At 45.3% G+C, this 19,240-nt stretch overlaps 1 protein-coding gene and 1 non-coding gene across 3 annotated transcripts in view; one reads left to right on the plus strand and one right to left on the minus strand.

Annotated features, from left to right (window-relative positions):
* Nucleotides 1–19,240, minus strand: part of Fgd6 (FYVE, RhoGEF and PH domain containing 6) — a 118,949-nt gene that overhangs the window by 67,835 nt on the left and 31,874 nt on the right. For both annotated transcript variants that reach the window (XM_075954196.1, XM_075954197.1), the window contains exon 3: nt 10,568–10,715. In XM_075954196.1, the coding sequence (XP_075810311.1) occupies nt 10,568–10,715 (148 nt within the window). The remainder of the gene's footprint in view (nt 1–10,567; nt 10,716–19,240) is intronic.
* On the plus strand, nt 4,612–4,718 carry LOC142839078 (U6 spliceosomal RNA). The gene has a single exon (XR_012908684.1). It is a non-coding gene; the product is annotated as a U6 spliceosomal RNA (small nuclear RNA).

Below are 19,240 nucleotides of genomic sequence, written 5' to 3' on the forward strand. Positions count from 1 at the left end.
GAGCATGAGACTCTTAATCTCAGGGTCGTGGGTTCGAGCCCCACGTTGGGCGCCATTTGTAGTAATATGGGCGGCGGGGCTTCGTCCCCAACACCCCAAGCCGCCTGCCCGGCTAGCTTATGCCCCGAAATAATTACACACAAACTGTATTCATTTAAACACTGCTTAGGCCCGTTTCTACCTAGCATCTTCTAGGCTAACTCTCCCACCTGGACTAGCCCATTTCTTATCATCTGTATAGTACCGGTCTTACCGGGAAGATTCTAGCCTAAGTCCATCCTGGGTCGGAGCTTCATAGCGTGCATCTTCCCTGGAGCAGGTAGCATGGCGTCTCTCCTACGTCTGCTCCGGAGAGGAGAGCTGTCGAGTCTGACCTCACTTCCTCTTCCTCCCGGCATTCTGTTCTGTTTGCTCCTCCCACCTATCTCCTAACCAATGAGAGCCAAGCAGCTTCTTTTATTTTAACCAATGACCTTCCTCCATCAACAGTATGTATTTTTAAAATTAGAAATTCATTCAAGGCCTAGGAATATAGTTCAGTGACGCACAGAAAGTTTGAGACCCTTCATTTGGTTCCTAGCACTGCTCCCAATCCTCCCCAGACCCTAACCCACATACAAAAACCCAAAAATCAAGAAGGTGTGGACTAGAGGGATGGCTCAGCAGTAAAAAGCACCTGCTGGCCAGGTATAGTGGCACACACCTTTATCTCAGAAGGTAGGAGACAGAGCCAGGCAGATTTCTGCGAGTTTGCAGTCAGCCTAATCTACATAAAGAGTCCCAGGCCAAGAAGGGCTACACAGAAAGACCCAGTCTGAAACAAACAAACAATACTTGCTTTCTTGGACAGAATCGGGACTTATTCTCAGTACCCACATGGCAGTGCACAAGCATATGTAAGGCCACTTCCAGGAGATCCAGTGTCCTCACTGGTTTCGTGGGCAGCAGGCAAAGTAGTCATCCACATCAAATAAATCTTTTTTCTAAGGTATAACTACTTTGGCACTTGCCTTTTCTTCCCTTTCTTCCTCTTAGTACTGTCCTAGCACAAGGGCTCTACTCTCTGCTCGGACCTTGCTTTACTGAGCCTAAATCAGTCAGAACTGTGTAGTGTGGGACCCTCCGTAATAATGAAGATACACCATCCCTAGGCAGACAGCATGTGTCACGTGTGAATGACAAGAGTCCAGACTAGAGAACTTGTTTATACATCATAACTCTAGAAAAGGACTAGTATCCAGAATACACACACACACACACACACACACACACACCTCTGATGACTATATGGCTCATCAGTTAAAGAGAACTTGGGCAGAAGACCCAAGTTCAGTTCCCGGCACCTACAGAGTGATTCATGACCATCCATAACTACATTTTCAAGTGATCTAACAACCTCTTCAGGTACCAGGCATATATGTGGTATACAAAAACACACATGCAACAAAAATAAAGATTTTTAAAAACCTCTGCAAACTCAAACAACTCAGGAATGAGAACAGATGTGAACAGACATTTCACTAGCAGATAGAAGATTAGCCAGCAAGTATACGAAAAATGCCCTGTCATAGCCATGTTAAAACTACAATGAGGTAGGACCTCACACCCACAGAAGAGCTATAATTAAATGCATCAATCAAGGCAGGCATAGTGGCACAAACTTGTCAGGTAGGAGGATCAGGAAACGGAGGCCAGCCAGGCTATATAACCAGATCCTATCCCAAAACAAACAAACAAACAAAATACAAAGCATCAAGTGCCATCAGAACTCAGGAAGCTGAGGCAGAACGATCTTCAACTGTAAGCCATCTTGGACTATCGAGCGAGTCACTGTCTTGAAATATAAAGCCAAGGAGGTGTTGGCAAGATGCGGAGCTGCTGGTCCTTGTATACACTGCAGGTGGGGACGGTAGCCCTTATATGTTCTGATTCGGGTTTCTATAGTTGCCTAATGCCAAAGACAATTTACATTTCTGTCTTTCTTTTAAATGTTTTAAGCTACATTTACTCTCTCTCTCTCTGAGTGTGTGTATGTGTGTGTGTGTATGTGTGTGTGTGTGTGTGTGTGTGTGAGAGAGAGAGAGAGAGAGAGAGAGAGAGAGAGAGAGAGAGAGAGAGAGAGAGAGAACATGAAGGTCAGAGGGCAGCCAGCAGGAGTTCATTCTCTCCTACCCTGTGGGTCTCATGGACTGACTTCAGGTCATGGAGCCTGGCAACTGGATGACAAGCACTTCCCACTGAGCCATTTCACCAGCTCATCTCTCTTATCCTTATTATCCTGAGCTTGTTTCCACGAGGAAGGAGTCAGTAGCGTCGTCGTGCCATCCTCCTAAAACGTGAAGCTATTTGACCTTGTTGATATTGATAGCAAAATCAGTATAAGAAATAGCTCTGCTGCCGCCAATCTCCTGCTCTGTGAAGCTGGGTACTGCAGCCAATGCCCTGCTCCGAAGCTGGGTTTGATCACTAGACTCAGAAGCACACCTTATAGCTCAGATTCCGAGGTAGCTATTTCAAAACTTTAAAAACATAGATCTGGGATGGAGTGTGAGCGTTTGAAGAAGGGATTAATAAAACAGCCCAGCCGAGCTCCTGGAGTACGACGGCAAAGAGGGAGGAGCAATAATGTGAACAAAGGGGAAACCCACACAATCAGCTGACCCGAGCTAATGGCAGCTCACTGGCTCTGGACTGACAACTAGGGAACCTGTATAGGACCGAACTAGGCACCCTGAATGCAGGTGACAACGATGTGGCTTGGGCAGGATCTAACCCTATTGCATGAACTTTTTTTTTCTCTAGGAAGAGATACCTTGCTCAGCCTAGGCAGGTCGCTGGCCAGGCGGGGTGGGCGGGGTTGGCTGGGCTGGGTTTGGTTTTGCCTCAATGAGCTGAAGAGACAGACTTAGTTGACTTTTCAGGGGAGGCCGTACCCTCCCTGAGGAATGAATGGGGGGTGGGGTGGGATGGGGAGAGCAGGATAGGAGGGGATAGGAGGATAGGAGGGCTGGGGAACTGGGATTGGCATGTAAAAAAATAAATACTCTTACAAAATAGCACAAGAAAGAGCAGACAAATATAAGCAAAGCACAAGTGTGTGGTGCATGCATGTGTGTGTCTATAAAGATATCTTAATGAAATCCAATATTTTGTATAACTAGAAAAAACTTAAAAAGAAATAGCCACAATCTTCAAGAAGTGAGCATAGGGAATAAAGCCACAAACTATCACAACTGTGAACCAGCTGAGCATCGAAGGAGGCCACACTAAGGCAGAACATGGAGTCAGGAAGGCTTCACGAAGTAAAAGCACCTGATGCCCTTCAGCCACTGGAAACACTCAGACAATACCGCCAAGTGTGACGCTCAGAGAGGCTGACCACGGGAGCACAGACACACACGCGGCTGCCTTAGACTTTACGGCTCCCTCACCGCCTAGGTTCCCAGCACAGGGAAGGCTCTCTATGAGATACCTTCACATCGAACTCAAGAAAGGTCATCTGAAGTAAGTGCAATTCTCTTGCATTTCCTCCCCAAAACTCCCTCAACCAGGGAAGGCTAACTCATAGAAAAGAGGAAAAGGTCTCAGTCTACTGAGCCAAATATAACCCTCTCTTTTTTTTCCAAGGACTGCCACCCAAGAGACAACCAGAGTGCAGGGTGCATCCTCCCCCACCTACACTTCCCTATGAACTGTGTGGCCCTTCTCTGTGTGGCTCCCATACACACGCTAACAAACAGGCCTGCTTTTTCTCTAGTTGGTGTGCCTGTTCGGCTTCTTTCAGCTGACTCAGACGGGGAGCCTGGAGAGGAAGCGAGGCCTTCCGTATACCTACTGCACATCCCCACGCATCAATGCCAGGAACCTGAATTTCTCTCTTGTCAGTGCCACCTTCTGAGTCAACAAAGCCTGTTGGTTTATCCTTCAGAGTATTTCCTTAATGTGTGCTAGACTTCTGTCGCTTGACAAAATATCCAAGACAAACAAGTTGGAAGAGGTCTAACTGGGCTCACGACTCCGGGGATTTCAGTCAGTGGTCTCGGCATTGCTTAGGCCAAAGGCAGCACAGTTCATCAAGGCAGGTGTGTGTGGCACAGGAACTGCTTGACTCAACAACCGTGGGAGCAAAGAGAAAGACAAGGCATTTCCCAATACACCCACCAATGCCGCTTTTCCTCCTACTCCTCCACACCCCTTCCTTGACTCCAGCCAAACCGGAACCACCTTGTATTTCCACGTGATTCTGCCCTCCTCTGTCTCTTTCTACCCACCTTTCCTAGCTTCAGAATTCCCTTCTAGTCAAGGCCATCTTTCCTTCCAAGGATTTCTGACTGCCACGGTCTGGGTCATTCTTTAAGATGACAGTCACAGGTTGTCCCTTTACGAAGGCTGCCCTGATGCTCTTCTGTTACCTTCAAAGGACAAGGTTACTCTCTTGTTTATATGTTATGTATAAGGCGCTCAAGGGGTTGTTACTATCTGTTGACCCTCCCAAAATTCTCTGTAGTCTACCTGTTTACTTTTGCATAGCGCCTAATTCACTGTTCAAGGAAAATTCACGAACAGGTAAATGTGTGCAGGTGGCTGCCACTTTCTTAGAACCTAAGACCAGTGCTTGCTTCGGCAGCACATATACTAAAATTGGAACGATACAAAGAAGATTAGCATGGTCTCTGTAGAAGGATGACATGCAAATTCGTGAAGCAGTCCAGGAGAGAGAGAGAGAGAGAGAGAGAGAAAGAGAGAAAGAGAGAGAGAGAGAACTTAAGACTACAGCACACTGTTTGATATGTTATATATCATAAAACACAAACTCAAACTCAAATTCCGTGGCACGTACAATAAAGGATAGTGGGTTGAACTAAATAAGGGAACCTAATCTAGGAGTATACATAGTTCTCTATTTTTGTCTTTTTCTATGATTTATTGTATTTTTAGATCTATTGGGGGTGTGAGTGCTTTCCCTGTGTGCGACTGTACGTGTACCTGTGCCTTTAGAAGCCAGAGATGAAGCTGGAGTTACAGACGGTTTTGAGCCACTATGGAAGAGCTAGGAACCAAACCTAGGTCCTCTGAAATAAAAATGTGCTTTAACCATGGAATTATCCCTGCACTCCTTACATTAACTTTTTGAGCCATGGTCGCACTATACAGCCTTGGCTGGCCTGGAACTCACTACATGGATCAGAATGACCTCTAACACAGACCACTGCCTGATTCTGCCTTTCAAGTGCTGGGATTAAAGGCATTCACCACTGTTCATTCCACATAAGATTATTTTAATGGTGTGTGTGTGTGTGTGTGTGTGTGTGTGTGTGTGTGCATGTGAACGCAGATGCTAACAGAGGCCAAAGCTTCAGCTGTGAGCAGCCTGATATGTGTTCTGGGTACCTGCTAGGAACCAAACTTCCATCTTCTACAGGAGCAAGCACTACCGGCTCCAAACTGCTGAGCCATCCTTCTAAGCCTCTGTTTTTCCTTTTAAGCTAGGAAAATTACAGACTTAAATGAAGGCATGTGAGTAGACTAGAAATCAATGGGTTGTAGTCATCTAAAAAGTCAAAGACAACAAATATTAAAAGTTCTATATTCTCTCCATCATGTAAGAACAGTCACTGATTTGGACCCGGCCAAACACTGATGGGAACGCACCTTGTAAGACCTCAGGAGGCTGTGTTTGGAGCTCAGGCTTCTGAGCTAATGAAGCCATATCACATTTTAAAGAGACCACCTGTTAAATATCAACATTTCCCCAAAGCAAAGCGTACTGCGATGGAAGTCAAGACACTCGCCACAGACAAATGAAAACAATTGTCAAGGGTCATGACATAACTCACACACATTAAACACAGAGCCTTGGTCTGAAATCCAGCGATACGCTCTGATCTTTTGAGAACAGCCCAGCTTTGTCAGTTCTTCTTAACCGTGTTCTCTTTATTTCGCAGTTGCTGAGTACCCGTGACGGCAAATGACGTTCCACCAGTGCGGTTAATGCTATCTGAGAGACCTTCTCTATCATAACAAGAGTTCTACTCGCAAGAGAAGAATGTCAACAGCAAGACCTGCCCAAGGCACAGCCCTCTATCATTTTTATGTCACAGATGAGGTGATATGATGTTACCAAAAGGACATTGTCCTTTCCAGGATCCGCCCTTCTCTTTGCAGGGGAATAATCACAAGCTATTTTCAAAAGATTTGAAAAAGAACAGAGAAACAAATATTCAGAGAAGCTACAGACAGAATGTTCTAACCACAAAGAAACAAAATGAATACACTTCCTTTAAAATTTTATTTTTTGTTTCTTTCTTGAAACTAAGTCTCACTAAATTGCCTTGGTTGGCTTGGAATTTACTATGTTGAACAAAATGGCCTCAAATTTGCAGGAATCCTACTGTCTTTCCTTCCAAATGCCAAATGGGCATGAGCCACTATGCCCAACACATTTCTTTAAAACAAACGTTTATGAAGACCTGAAAAGAACAATAGACTAAAATCTGAAGAGCTTCCAGGGGGCTAAAGAGATGCCTCAGATCGCAAAGGGCTTGCCACACAAGTACAAGGACCTGAATTCGTGTGAAGATGTGTCCTTGTGACTGGTTTAATAACAGGCGAAACAGCCAATAGCGAGGCAGGAGAGGTTAGGCAGGACTTCCAGGCAGAGAGAGGAACTCAGTGTTAGAATCTAGGCATGCAAGAGACACCAGTCAGAAGCGGAGGGAGTCAGACATACAGAACGGAGGAGAGGTAGAGAGCCACACGGCAGAACGTAGATTAATAGAAACAGGTTAATTTAAGTCATAAGAGCTAATTGGGAACAAGCCTAAGCTAAAGGCTAAGCTTTCATAACTAAGAATCAGTCTCTATGTCATTATTTTGGGGCTGGCAATTCCAAAAGAAAGTCTGACCAGAAAGACCCACTATACTTAGGAGTCTCCACTGATAACAAAATGCAGGAGTCAAGCAGGCAGTGACAGAACGTGATGCTGGACAGAATCATGGACCACGTGAGAGCCTTCCTTTACACTGTGCGCCGGTATGATCTCCAGTGTCATGTGGAGATCACTGTGGTTACCACTTCAATAGAGAGAGAAACCGGACAAGGTTCAAGTAAAACAGAACAGGCCAAAACAGCAGTACGAAGCAGGAAAAGAAAGCGAGGAGAGCCTGATTTTAATTATGGCTCTCACACAATACTATCCGAATGTTCTTTCTCAAGCTCTCCACAGGCCTTGGCTCTTCACACTCATTTAAATTCTAGTCATATACCACTTTCTCAGAGGCTTTCGTCCAAGTAGCCACTGCGGTCTCCAGCACATCACTGCTATGTGCCCCGTGCAGCCTGGAAACACTCTGAGCTTCTTCCTGTTGATGAGTTTGGGTCCCTCTTCCTCCTCCACTGGGATGGGCATACCACAAAAGCCAGGGCCACGGCCACCGCTGATGTCTAGCAAACACTGAGGCTACTTGCGACATGAGGGCTATCCTTGACCTTCTCCAGGATCTGTACCAAGGAGCAGCAGCACAGAAAATGAGCTTGCAAAGGAGCAAGGTGTGAGCAGGGCACAGCGGCAGCTCCGTGACTGCCGAACAAACCCTTCAGAGCACCAAGTCACTCTGCTGCCAGGGGCTGTACAGACCCCCAAAGCAACTGCTTCCAACACCCTGATCTGAGACTTACTCCTATCGGGCCAGGGGTGGGGTTTGTGTGCGTCTGGGGTGCATGTTTGCTTTTGAGACAGGAAAAAAAACAGTATAAATCTCGGGGGTGTCTGATTGCTTTTGAGACAGTGTCTTACTCTATAATCTATGCTAATCTGGAACTTAATATTTCACCACAGTTAGCCCTGAACTCGTGCCAGCGCTCCCACCTCTGCCTCCCAACTGCTAGAATTACGAATGTGTGCATCCGGTTCAGAAATTGAGTCTCATCAGCAAACAACAAAGTCTCTGAGCTCGAACCCCATACTGGGTCACAGTCTAACTTTTTCCACGTATCAAATCATTTATAAGTAATACTTTGTTTTCATTTACAAAGTGGCATTCTTTAAACCAGAAAGATTAAGTAATTAGCTTCAAGTGACCCAAATCATAGCTGGCAACCAATTTTTTTTTATATTTACTTATTCCGTTATTTTATGTGTTGATGTGTTTTTGATTGCATCTATGCATGTGCACCGCATGACAAGATCAGAAGAAGGTGTCAGAGCCCTTGGAACTGGAGTTACTGACAGCTGGGAGTCATTACGAGGGTGCTGGGAATTGAACCCAGGATCTCCATAAGAGCAACAGGGTTCTAACCTGCTGAGTCAACTTCCAGCCCCGGTACTCAATTTTAGATAACCACGATGTACCATTCATTAAAGGTAGAAGCAGATTTAAACAGAGCAACACATGCTAAGCAGGAGTTATAATGAATTAGTAAACTATGACAAGGACTCAGGTGACTAGGGTGTCGTCCTTGGCTAGCTATGTTGTGAGGATCCTTCAAAAATCCATCCTGTAACACTCCAATATAGCATGGGGACATTGCTGTTATGCAAATTTCCCCTTTCATAATATCTTTATTCAAAGAAATGTGATTTCAAATGAAGCATATAGATGTTTATAATAACCTAAAACAGTACAATGAATTTCCCTATTATATATCCTTAAACCTTTATGAACATACGGACAATCTCCATGTCTCCCGAAGACACACACAGACAGACACACACACGAGGATGAATACGTATAATACAAACACACACTGGATTATTTTAAGAAAATGATTACTCTGTTAGTAACAGTGAGCGAGGTGATACGCGTATTCTCCACTTGACAGGATCTATAGTAACACAGGAGACAAGCTTCAGGGCACCACTCTGAAGGATTAGCCCTGCGCCGGCTAGCTTTAGATCAGCTTGACACGAGCTAGAGTCATCTGGAAGGAGGAAACCTCAGACGGGAAAATACCTCCATAAGATTTACAGTAGGCGAGCCTGTAGGGCATTTAGTGGCTGATGGGGGAGGGCCTAGGCCATTGTGGGTGGTGCCATCCCTGCACTAGTAGCCCTAGGTTCTATGAGAAAGAAGCTGAGCAAGCCAAGAGGGACAAGTCAGTAATCGGTACTGCTCTATGACCTCTGAATCAGCTCCTGCCTCCAAGTTTGAGTTCCTGCCTTGGCTCTCCTCATTAGACTATGATTCAGGATATGTAAACCAAACAAAGCCTTTCTTCCCAAGCTGCTTTTGGTCATAGCACTTTATTGCAGCAGTAGTAACCGTAAGATGAACCCCACTAGTTTAACTGACATAGGGAGACCCACCTTAACCGTGGGTAGTAGCATTGTGCCATGGGCTGCAGTCCTGGACTGAATACAGGGGAAAGCAAGCTAGGAACTAGCATCACGGACCCTGTGCCTCAAGCTCATGCTGCCATGACTTCCAGGACATGAGGGGCTGCCCTTGAACTGTGAGCCAAATTAACCCTTCTTCCATTAAGCTTGTCTCATGTCAGGTATGTTGCCACAGCCGCGTGGGAAGTAACTTACAAACAGCAACCTCTGTTCTGTCCTTAAGAAGGCATGATCAGAACAGTGAGGTGACTTGGGGGCTAAAGACGCTTGCTGCTGCAAGCCTGGGTTTGAACCCACAAGGCACGTGGTAGGAGAGGACTGACTCTCACAAGTTGTATCCTGACTTCCACACACGCACCAAAGCACAGAAGCATGATCGCTTGAATGTGCTCCCCCCGCACAGAATAAATTTATTTTTAAAAATTTTAAAGATGTGATCAAGCCTCAAATGCATAGAATTCCCTTCTTTCATGAAACTTTAAGAACTGCCCGGGCTCATACCTATAATCTCAGTGCTCAGAAGATTGAGGCAGAAGGACTGCTCTGAATGCACCAATGTCAGACTAGGTTACATAGTGGGTCAGAGGGTTGGCTCAGTGGTCAAGAGCACTGGCTGTTCTTCCAAAGAACCAGGTTCGATTTTCAGCACCACATGGCAGTTCACAACTGTCTGTAACTCAAGCTCCAGGGGATCTGAGACATACATGCAGACAAAACAGCCAAACACATGGAGGTGGGTGATCCTTGGACTCCCCACAGGTCAGGGAACCCTGATTGCTCTTCGGGCTGATGAGGGAGGGAGACTTGATGGGGGAGGGGGAAGGAAATGAGAGGCGGTGGTGGGGAGGAGGCAGAAATCTTTAATAAATAAATTAATTAATTTAAAAAATAAACAAAAAAGAACCCATAACAAAGAAAGATAAGAATCAGTGGCAGGACAAGAACAAGCCCTAAGAGAGATTTACGAACTAGACATAACTACATACATTTCTATACATATACATATATGCACATATAAAAAGCCATTAGTGAAATAATTTCACACGGTTGGATATGAAACACTGTAGGTGCTACATTACAGCAGGAACAAGACTTAAACTTGAAAACCATTTCCAGACTAACTCACGAGGGGTGCTACTGCTGTTTTCCCATCAGTATGATAGATCGCATTCCCATGCACCGCGGCAGGCCAAGAAAAACAAAAGCAGAAATAACTGATTGCCAAAATATACCTGTTTATCTTCCAGCGGGTCTGGCTCTCCTTTGCTGGACTCGGAGCTGACGTCATCTTCATCAGAACTATTGATGACTTCCTCATCAGAGGGCAGGTCACCAAGACCCAGATGGGGACCATCGTGCCTCTCCTGCGATGTTGCAGAGCTGCGTCAACAGAGATGGATACCCGTTAGTCACCTTCCACACACCAGCATCAACTGCCTGATCCCAGTCATGGGAGAGACTGCGCCTATGGGATTCAGAGAAATGGAAAATGCATGGCAAGTCAAACCCTGCCTTGCCCTTGCCCGACTCAGCTGGTATAAACTCAAATTCACTCTGTGCTTAACAGTTGACTTTAGTGCAAATTCAACTGATAATAATGAAGGCCATTGTGGGTCCTAGGTTCTGTGAGAAAGAGGCTGAGCAAGCCAAGAGGGGTAAGTCAGTAAGTGGTACTGCTTTATGGCCTCTCAATCAGCTCCTGCCTCCAAGTTTGAGTTCCGGCTTTGGCTCTCCTCGTTAGACTGTGATTCAGGATATGTAATAATAGGAAGCAAGTTTCCCAGTTGCCTCCATTCTGTTTCCACGCCTCCTTGCTTTAGAAGACTGAGTCTCTATTGATTCCTGGTACAAACCAAGAAGACTGAGAGGGAGCACACTAGACGTTGTTGAGAACTTCGGCCTTGATATTTAAAAACAGCACCAAAATGCCAAATCTGTAAAGCTTGGGAACTCCTGACAGTTGAGTGTCCAATCACCAGTACAGGGGTAACAGTGAGCACGTGCCCACCACCCTAGTTATCACTCATAGATACCTGCAGTTCAAGATGGAGGCAGGACAGTGAACCTAGAGGGTGTCAGGCTCCAGCCTCCTACAGAAACCCTAAGGGAGCCTGGTGATCTAATGAGGACATTTAAACGAGCCCTCCTTCCAGGTGATTATGACTCAGCTGAAGTTGGAAAAGCACTTCCAGGCCATTAATCAGCTTTTCCTTGACAGCCTGATCTCACCGAGGCTTTGCGTGTGTCCACACAGATCTCAGGCGGCTCAGAGCCACGGTTCAATCCATTTTGTAAGGGGAATTCCACAGTCAAGTTCCCCAGGCAGAAGATGGAATCATTCTGGCATAGGATGTGCATATTCAGAAACAAGACCCTTTTAGAACTGCCTTTCTACACCCGGCTGGGTATAACTCCACCATCTGAGTTCGGGCACAGTGGGAAACGGTCTCAGCCAACAACCAACTGCTTTTCTGGTGGCAGTCAGCAGCTAGTCTACCAGGGCATGTGCCGAGTAGAGTAGGTGAGGCCACTAAGAGAGCTGAAGAAAAATCATCAGGAAGAAGGCTCTAGTAGAAGAGAAATTTGCATTCCGTTCCTGTTGTGGCTCTTTCTCGGGTCACAGGCAGGTCACAGGCCAGAGTTCCAAATACGAGCATTTCTAACGTGAGTCTTCAAAGTGAAGGATAAGTTTCCTGCCAGGTCCTGGACACACTGTAGAATAACAGACTGGCTTCAGAAACCATTCCTGCAGTTCAACGGCTACACAAACCAGTTGGATCTAGGCAATATGCCAAAAGGAACACCTCCTACCACCAAGCACTTGGCTTCCTGTTACTCAGTGGCCAGGGCCTCTTATCACTCAGCTGGGTGGATGCACACCTTTATCATAGGTGGCCTGGACAAGCGGGAGACTCACATCCTGGGGTGGGAGAGAGGCAGGGATTTTCCAGTCAGATCACTGACAAAATGAACTGTTCCTGCAAGCAGGGCGGAGAGCCACTTCAGCTGGGCTATTCGTGTTCGATTTGCACTGGCAAGAATAATTAAAAGCAAACAAGATGGAGACCAGAGCGCCTATTCACGTAGCTAGAAGAAAAAGTACCTTCACCTTTGGAGGGGTTCGGGGTGGGGGCGGGAATTGGCTGTGCTGGGAACCAGAGAAGGGTCTCAGTGCGTACTAGGCAACAGCTCTCTCACTGAGCTCACAGCCAGCCCAGCCGTTTTCACCTTCGTTCCTTACTCTTTTGACCCTCTAGACTTGCCCTCTCAGCACAGGTTGCATTTCTGATCAGTTACCGGCAACATCTGGGAACTTCCTAAAAAATGCAAAGCTCCCAGGCCCTCCCTCCCCCGACCTGCAGGATCCGGATCCAGGTAGAGCTAGAAACTCTGTTCTAGAAACTTCTTCCATAGCCCATCGGAGGGTTTTTCTGGATACGGGATTTCAGGTGGTTGGTGATGAGGACCCTGGGCTTTGATTCTGGTTGGAGTCTGGCAACCATTTAAAAGGCGTTTTCACAAGAAGATAGCTAGTTATTGTCCTCGCTTTTGGGAATTCAAGAGAGAACATGACGGCACACACCAGGAACCTAGCTCGCCATCAGGAGGCCGAGACAAGAGGATTACGAGTCTGAGGTCAATCTGGGCTCTAAAACCAAGACGGAAAACAACATCGACAACCAAACAGGGCTCCAAATGAAGTGCGAAAGTCACTATTTAAAAAAGGAGCAGGGAAAGAAGCTGTACATACGCACAGGGTTGAGCACGAGGCTGGACGGCACGGGGGTTTTCCGGCATCTACAAGCTCCTTGGTCAATCCCAATGCCACAGAAAGTGAAAACCAAACTTCATGAATCCAGACTACTGACATAAAACACTGGGATACTTTGACTTCCAAAGATTGCTTGCTGACTAAAACTTACCCAGATTCTCTTTACCCACCCACCCCCCATCACGGATTGGTTTCTTAGTCTCTTCTGGGCCCTAAACCACCTCCCGCCAATAGCTACTTTTAACATGTAAGCACTACACCATGGCTACTTTTAACATGTAAGCACAGGGACAGCTGCTGAATCCCCGCATGCTGCCTGACATGGAATATCTCCACAAGTACTTTTCACCTGTTTTGTTTGTTTTTGTTTTTCAAGACAGGATTTCTCTGTAGCCCTGGCTGTCCTAGAACTCACTCTGTAGACCAGGCTGGTCTTGAACTCAGAGATCTGCCTCCTGTCACCACTGCCAGGCTACTTTTCACAGTTCTCAATGGTGAAAGGATGAAGTTGGGGACATTGGGACTGAGAGGAAGGGATGGAGTAAGAGGGGGAAAACAACATTGTCTCCTGGAAGGCCTGACATGGAATGACTCGAGTAAGTGGAACCAGCAGAAGGCATGAGCAGGCTGGGAATAAGGAACCTGAGTGTAAAGGAACAAAGGGCTTAGCGGCCCATGGGGAAGACAGCATCCAGAATCTACACTCATTTGTTGATTTTGATAACAGTTATTAAACTGTTTGCCCATATAATTAAGTACTGCTTCCAAGTCAACCTTGATAATTTCAGACTTCTGATAACGAGCAGGCTCTGGACTGAGGCCTGACGCCGATCCCGCAGTGTGGAACTCTTCTATGCTTTGCATAGAAGAAAGTAACGCCTAACACTGCTCTGCAGGCTGGTGGGGCAGATCAGGGTTCCCTCCACATCTTCCTGTCTAGTTCACGGGAACAGTGAAGTAAGGGCTCGGGAGCTTCAACAGCAGAACACACACTCAGTTCTACCTCCCTCAGGCACCCACTCCAAATCAGATTTGCTTCTAAAAGAGACAGAGTTCTAGAAAGTCAAGAGAAAACCAAGCCAGAAAACCAACTGCTGTTGATAGGCACCGTCCCTTGATTCCAAATGCCACAGTCTTGTAAATACAGTTTTTTAAGAGTTAAATTTTTCCCATGCTAAATTCTATGTGGACAGAACATTCTCTCTCAGCTGGAAAAGCACATAAAATTGTATATAAAACTTTATGGCAACAGGTCCTCCTTTAGAAAGTGTTTTGCTGGCTTCCTCCAGATCGCAAGAACATAAACCTGCTGAGTCGAAGAAACACCCTTCTGCGCCGGTACAAGGGAAGGGTGAGAGCACAGCAGACAGCCAGAGAACCAGAGTGAGTCACCTAGAAACCGAGCAGCTCCCAACTCTGAGAACGGCGGCTCAAGATAATGTGTCTGTCTCCTTACAGAGTCGCAGCATGTAAATTTGAACTCCAGCCTTTTCTTCTACCCTTGACCCCGACCCGAGCTGAGGAGAACAAGCGCACGTGCGCGCGATGCTCTTCCGTTTAGTCTACGGACTGTGTGTTTCCTTGGGCTGCTTTCATGTGTATCACAGAATGAGCAGAAATGCGAGATTAAGAGACTTGAAGGATGAACATTACATGGGAAATAATTTTTAACAAGCTATCAGTTATTATGTAAGACTAACAGGCTTCAAAATTTCACCACGAAGTGGTTACTTCACTCCCCGTATAAAATCATGGATTCCAGCATCAAAGGAAAACCACGGATCAAGTCAACAGCAACAAAAATGTGAAAATCTTTTCTCACATATTGTTGTTTGGTTTTGTTTGTTTGTTTTTCTTCGTGGTGCAGGGGATGAACCCCATGCTTTGCGGGGGCTCTACTGCTGTGCTACAAAGGCTAGCCCCAAACCGCTCTCCTCAAGTTTCCTTTGAAGTCCTGCAGTACCTCTGGAATTTCCCCTACAAGCTCCGCGGTGCTCTTGACTGTTTTATGAAAACCTGGCCCAGCCTACAAAGTAGGCTTACTGGTCACTTCACCTGCCAGCAGACCTCTTAGGAGTCGCATGTCCCTGAGACATATTTTCAGGTTTTCCACACACAGGATAGTATGTGCGGAGTCTGGGTGGCACCCTAAAAGCTGAGTGACAGCAGAGTTACAGGAAGAGTTATCTCTGAACGAGTTCCACAGTCAGCAAAGGACTCTACGTGGAGATAAATGGAGTCATCCGCAGTTCCTCCCTACAGCAATTGTTTCTTGCCTGCCCCCCATCTTCCCTCTTTTTTCTTCTTCCTCTTGAGACAGAGACTGTAGTCCCAGGCTGGCCTTAACTTCAATGGACCTGTCTCAACCTCCGGAGTGCTGGGATATAGGTATGCGTTAACACGCCCAGCGGCAAACGTCGTTTTAATTTCACGATGCAATGATTTCATCAGCTGGGTCGATGGTAAATGTCTACAATTCCAACCTTCTCCCGTGAAGCTGAGGCAGAAGAACTGTGAGTTCCAGGACAACCTGGAAAGATCTAGGTCATTTCAGGGAAATAAGAAAAGATGAAAGCAGAAAGTTTCGTTATCATGATGTCAGTTAAAAACAAATCGGGAGCACAGGTAAACAGTGCATTAACCCTGCTAAGTTAAAAGCTGGTTAACACAGAACAAAAGTCCTGAAAAGTTAAAAAGATAGTAGGAGTTACCCAAAATAAAGAAAAAAACAAATGAAAAAATGAAAGGTATAGGATATACACGATTAGTGGTTCTTGGTTCATAAATTTTAGAGGGGCCTAGCAATAGAGCCTTCAAACTATCAAGCTGGGCCAGGGAGCTAGCTCAGTGATGACTTGAGTTCAATCCTGGGGATGGACATGGTGGAAGCCAAGCATGGACTTCCTCAAATTGTCCTCCTCTGTCCTCCATGCACGTCAAAGGGAAACACGTGTGCCATCCCACAAGTAAATTTTCATAAATTAATTTTAAAAACTAGCAAGTCAGCTCTGTGGCTTGAAAAAAAAATACCTTGCTTCCCTGAAATGTGAACTAGAGATGGTTTAAAACTGGCGCAGAGAGACTGTTAGAGAAAGAAAATGGGCTTTGTGTGTGCAGCCAGAGTCATAACCCTAGGCTAAGGCTCCATCACTCACTCACAAAGTGGAGAGGAGGCGATTCAAACAACCAGGAGGGAGACCGCCATACTCTAGGAGCGAGGTGCAGAAGCAGGTGCGTTTGGGGCTTTCTAAAAGAACTACCTTGAAACCACACTGAGAGAAGTCTAAAGCTGACTATGTATATGCCCAATTGTATTTCGTTCAAGGGGAAGGCATTAAGATAACATTAGTAACATGTTCCCTGTTACCGCATGTTAAATGTTATGTCACACACAGACCCCGCTGTGTGAAGTACGAGGAATTACAAGCAAACCGTAATAGCTACACCCAAAGGACATCTGCTTTCACTCCCAGATCCTGCTTTATGCAGACCTGCTTCCTAACAGAAGCTGCAACCACAACCGTAAGGACCACTCCCCTTAGGGAGAAGGATGGAAAGGGGCTTGCGGCCTGCAAGGAGGTGACATCAGGCAGGGCTAGACTGTGACTCGTGAAGAGATTTAATTCACTTCCTTACTCACAGATACCTACGAACAATACTGGCAAAGTTTCTCTTCCGTAGGTACAAGACACAACACTGACAGATGTCTATTCTAGCCGGGCGGTGGGGGCGCACGCCTTGAATCCCGGCACTCGGGAGGCAGAGACAGGCAGATCTCTACATGTTTGAGGCTAGCCTGGTCTACAAGATAGCCAGGGGCTACTAAGAGAAACCCTGTCTTGAAACAAAAATCTACTCTAGAACAGCTATGGGTCAATAACACCAAAGATGCAAACAACCTTATCCTGGACACACGGGCCAATCTTCTCAAAACTGGAGAATATAATGGGCATAAAGTTTTCCTCCATTCTTTCCCTTTTATTCAGTATCGAGGAACAGAACCCGAGGCCTCACCCATGTGGGCTGAGTGTTCCACCACTAATGCAGCAGCAGCCCTTTTCCATCTTCTCTTTGGTTTCTCTGAAACAGAGTCTGCTGTGTAGGCTGAGCTATTCTCCTGATCCTCCTGACTCACGTTCCTGGGTAGAGGGATTCTAGCAATGTGCTTCTTACTACACCTGACTTTCTCCACTCTCTTCATCCGACACATCACTGCACCTCACTAGCTATGCTGCTGACTAATTCTGTTTATTTTTAGAATCTTTGAGAACCACCCCCTCAAAAAAAAAAAAGCTTGACAGTCAGTGCTAGCAAACTATGATAACATCTTCTAAAACTAGAGTCAGGGAGAATTTAAAGGAAGCGAAAATAAACATGCACTTAAGAAGGGAGATATAAAGAACCACTGAGAATAGAATTCCAAGCATTTCTTTACAGTACCAAACATGTCTAGGAACAAAGGAGAACACTTGTCTCAGTCCAAAACACACCTGTATTTGAAGCCAGGCTCCACCTCTCATTTGTCTATATATAACTGGTGATCTATTTAAGCTTTCTAATTAAATGCTCCTTTCAACTATAAAACTGAAAGAATACCACCTGCTATTAATGTTTAATGAAATAATGTGAGCAGTCTATCATATTCAATAGATTATAAATAAATACAATTTAACTAATCTTCAGGGTCTAGTCAGATAAGTGTAGTTCTCACCCCTCGTCAAGGAGACTTTTCTTTGCAACACATGGAGACCATTACAGACAATCACAAGCAGTAGCAATGCAGAATTGTGGAGCCTAGTCCCAAGTGATGCATCTACAACGTATCTCCTACACCAGGGGTCACCCAGGAAGAGGAGTGGAAACATGCCAGTGAAAAAGGAGCAGGGAGTTTGCTTGAGACTGTGTCTCCTGGGAAAGTCAGGAGCTACAGCCGTGAAGTCTTACCACACGACTGCCCAAATAAGAGTTGAGCAGAAGACAGGGAGGAGAGCGGGAGCTCATAAGGCCTTTGCTGAGAACAAAATAGTCTTCCCCAGGAAACAGCACGTCAACTAACTGCTTATGCAATAGCAAAGGATCATCTCTGAAAACATACATACAGGTAACAGTATACAGACTAAGCAGGCTGTGTTTATGCATTTAGGAATATACATAGCTATGTAAATACATATGTATGTATAAACAACAATTAATGAAAAAAAGGTCATAAATTTTATGCATTTAGGAATATACATAGCTATGTAAATACATATGTATGTATAAACAACAATTAATGAAAAAAAGGTCATAAATTTGAAAGAGACCAAGGAGAGGCATATGGAAGGATTTGAGGGGAAATGAAAAAAAAAGGAGGCGCTGGAGAGCTATATAATGGCTTGAGACCACTTGTTACTCTTGCAGAGGACCCACGCTCAATTCCTAGAACCCACATGGTGGCTCACAACTGTGCCTGACTTCAGTTCCAGGGGATCCGATGTCTTCTCTGACTTCCTCAAGGTCCAGCCATGCACATGGTCCACAGACACACAAGCAAGCAAAACACTCAAACACATAAAATGAAATAATAATTCTAAAAATAAAATTTTTAAAGGCAAAGCAAAACAACAACACACACACACATACATACACAAAACAGCCATGAGAGGAGAAAGACATTAGGGTTTATCAAGTAGATAGAAAAGCCTAGATTTATTCTTATTCACCTCTGCTAAGTCCAGAATTAGTTCAAACCAGGTCTATTTATTGCATGAAAGAATTAGACTTAATCCTAATATCTGAGCATAAGTACAGTCTAGTACAATTAGGTGTATCAAGCCTGACATTTATTTTTATAATGCCTACAAAGTTAACAATTTTTTTTGATACAGGCTAATATAAAATTTACAATCCCACCTCCTCAGTCACATGAATGCTGGCATTGCAGACAGATTGCCACGCTTGTCTTGCTAAGTCACCTTTCAAAGGGTGAAAAAAACCTATTCGATATGTGAAAATCCTATACAACATCAAAACTTTAACTTTGAAATGCAGTCTCTGAGGCTTTTTCCACTTTCATGAAGCATGAAAATCCGCATTTTGAAATGAAGCAAGGGTACTTTGCTTCCTACTGCAAAATGAAGCTTATGTTATCAAA

The sequence above is a fragment of the Microtus pennsylvanicus genome, chromosome 20 (assembly GCF_037038515.1).
Source record: "Microtus pennsylvanicus isolate mMicPen1 chromosome 20, mMicPen1.hap1, whole genome shotgun sequence".
NCBI lineage: Eukaryota > Metazoa > Chordata > Mammalia > Rodentia > Cricetidae > Microtus > Microtus pennsylvanicus.